Source organism: Cornus florida, unplaced genomic scaffold (assembly GCF_030987335.1).
Source record: "Cornus florida cultivar Cherokee Brave unplaced genomic scaffold, ASM3098733v1 CherokeeBrave_3.0.0_Hap2_Chr03, whole genome shotgun sequence".
Lineage (NCBI taxonomy): Eukaryota > Viridiplantae > Streptophyta > Magnoliopsida > Cornales > Cornaceae > Cornus > Cornus florida.
In genome coordinates, this window is record NW_026775573.1 from 37,935,860 (window position 1) to 37,937,282 (window position 1,423).

At 38.1% G+C, this 1,423-nt stretch overlaps 1 protein-coding gene across 1 annotated transcript; it reads left to right on the forward strand.

Moving 5' to 3' along the window:
* The first annotated feature begins 310 nt into the window (after nucleotides 1-310).
* On the forward strand, nucleotides 311-874 carry LOC132301463 (uncharacterized mitochondrial protein AtMg00810-like). The gene is made up of 2 exons (XM_059798712.1): nucleotides 311-413; nucleotides 516-874. Exons 1-2 carry the CDS (start codon nucleotides 311-313, stop codon nucleotides 872-874), a joined length of 462 nt encoding a protein of 153 aa, XP_059654695.1.
* Nucleotides 875-1,423: the final 549 nt, after the last annotated feature.

Below are 1,423 nucleotides of genomic sequence, written 5' to 3' on the forward strand. Positions count from 1 at the left end.
TACTGTCTCTCGCTGCAAACTTAGATTGGCCACTACATCAGTTTGATGTAAAAAATACGTTTCTTCATGGGAATCTAGCAGAAGAAGTGTCATGGACATTCCACCGGGCTTTATAACCTCATCACAAACTGGAATGGTATGCAAACTGCAGAAGGCACTTTATGGACTAAAGCAATCACCTAGAGCTTGGTTTGGATGATTTGGCTTCGCTATGAGGAAGCATGGTTTCAAATAGAGCAATTCAGATCATACTCTATTCTTGAAGCATCAACAAGGGATGGTAACGGCTCTAATAATTTACGTTGACGATATGATAGTTACAGGAAATGAAGAGGAGGAAATCTCTAGTTTGCAGAAGCATCTGGCAACCGAGTTTGAAATGAAGAACCTTGGGGGATTAAAATACTTTCTGGGTATCAAAGTAGCTCAGTCAAATCAAGGCATATTTCTATCATAAAGGAAATACGTACTTGATTTGCTAGCTTAAATAGGAATGCTTGATTGTAAGCCTGCAGGTACGCCAATAGTTCAAAATCATGGATTGGGAGAACACTTGAACCAAACACCCACGAATAGAGAAAGGTACCAACGGCTTGTGGGAAAACTAATCTACTTGTCCCATATACGACTGGATATTGCCTATGCTACAAGTTTAATGAGTCAATTCATGCATAATCCTAATGACGATCACATGAATGCCTTGCTTCAGATTTTACGGCACTTGAAGTTTTCCCTAGGAAAAGGACTCATGTTTAGGAAATATAATCATTTAAACATTGATGGTTATATGGATGCTGACTGGGCTGGGAGTATTATTGACAGAAAGTCTACATCAGGATATTTCACTTTCGTGGGTGGCAATCTAGTTACTTAGAGAAGTAAGAAACAGAAGGTGGTTGCGTTATCTAGTGCAGAAGCTGAGTTTAAAGGCATGGCTGAAGGACTTTGTGAGCTTCTTTGGCTAAAGAGGCTATTAGAAGAAATTGGTTATTCATCCGGTTCTGCAATGAAACTATTTTGTGATAATAAAGCGACTATAGTGATTGCACAAAACCTAGTTCAACATGACCGAACAAAACATGTTGAAATGGACCGACATTTTATCAAGGAAAAGCTTAAAACTTAGATAGTTCAATTTCCTTTTGTAAAATCAGAAGATCAGTTGGCAGATATCCTTACAAAGGCCGTCTCAAGCAAGTTATTTTATAACTCACTGGACAAGTTAGGCATTGGAGACATCCATGCACCAACTTGAGGAGGGGTGTTGGCATGAGTTGTTAATAGAGGATCTTGTGGAGAGATTATAGAGATTTTATTTATTTATTTGGTTTCCACTGATTATGTTATTCTAATAATTCTAGCCTAGATTTGTGTATGGCAGTGACTACCTTCCGAGAATAGATTTTTCTGTACATACTTTATA

Excerpts from the sequence above, each read along its gene's own strand:
- LOC132301463 (XM_059798712.1), top strand. The coding sequence starts at position 311 with ATGATAGTTACAGGAAATGAAGAGGAGGAAATCTCTAGTTTGCAGAAG. Across the intron at positions 414-515 it reads GGGATTAAAATACTTTCTGG|GTACGCCAATAGTTCAAAAT; the intron begins GTATCAAAGTAG and ends GTAAGCCTGCAG.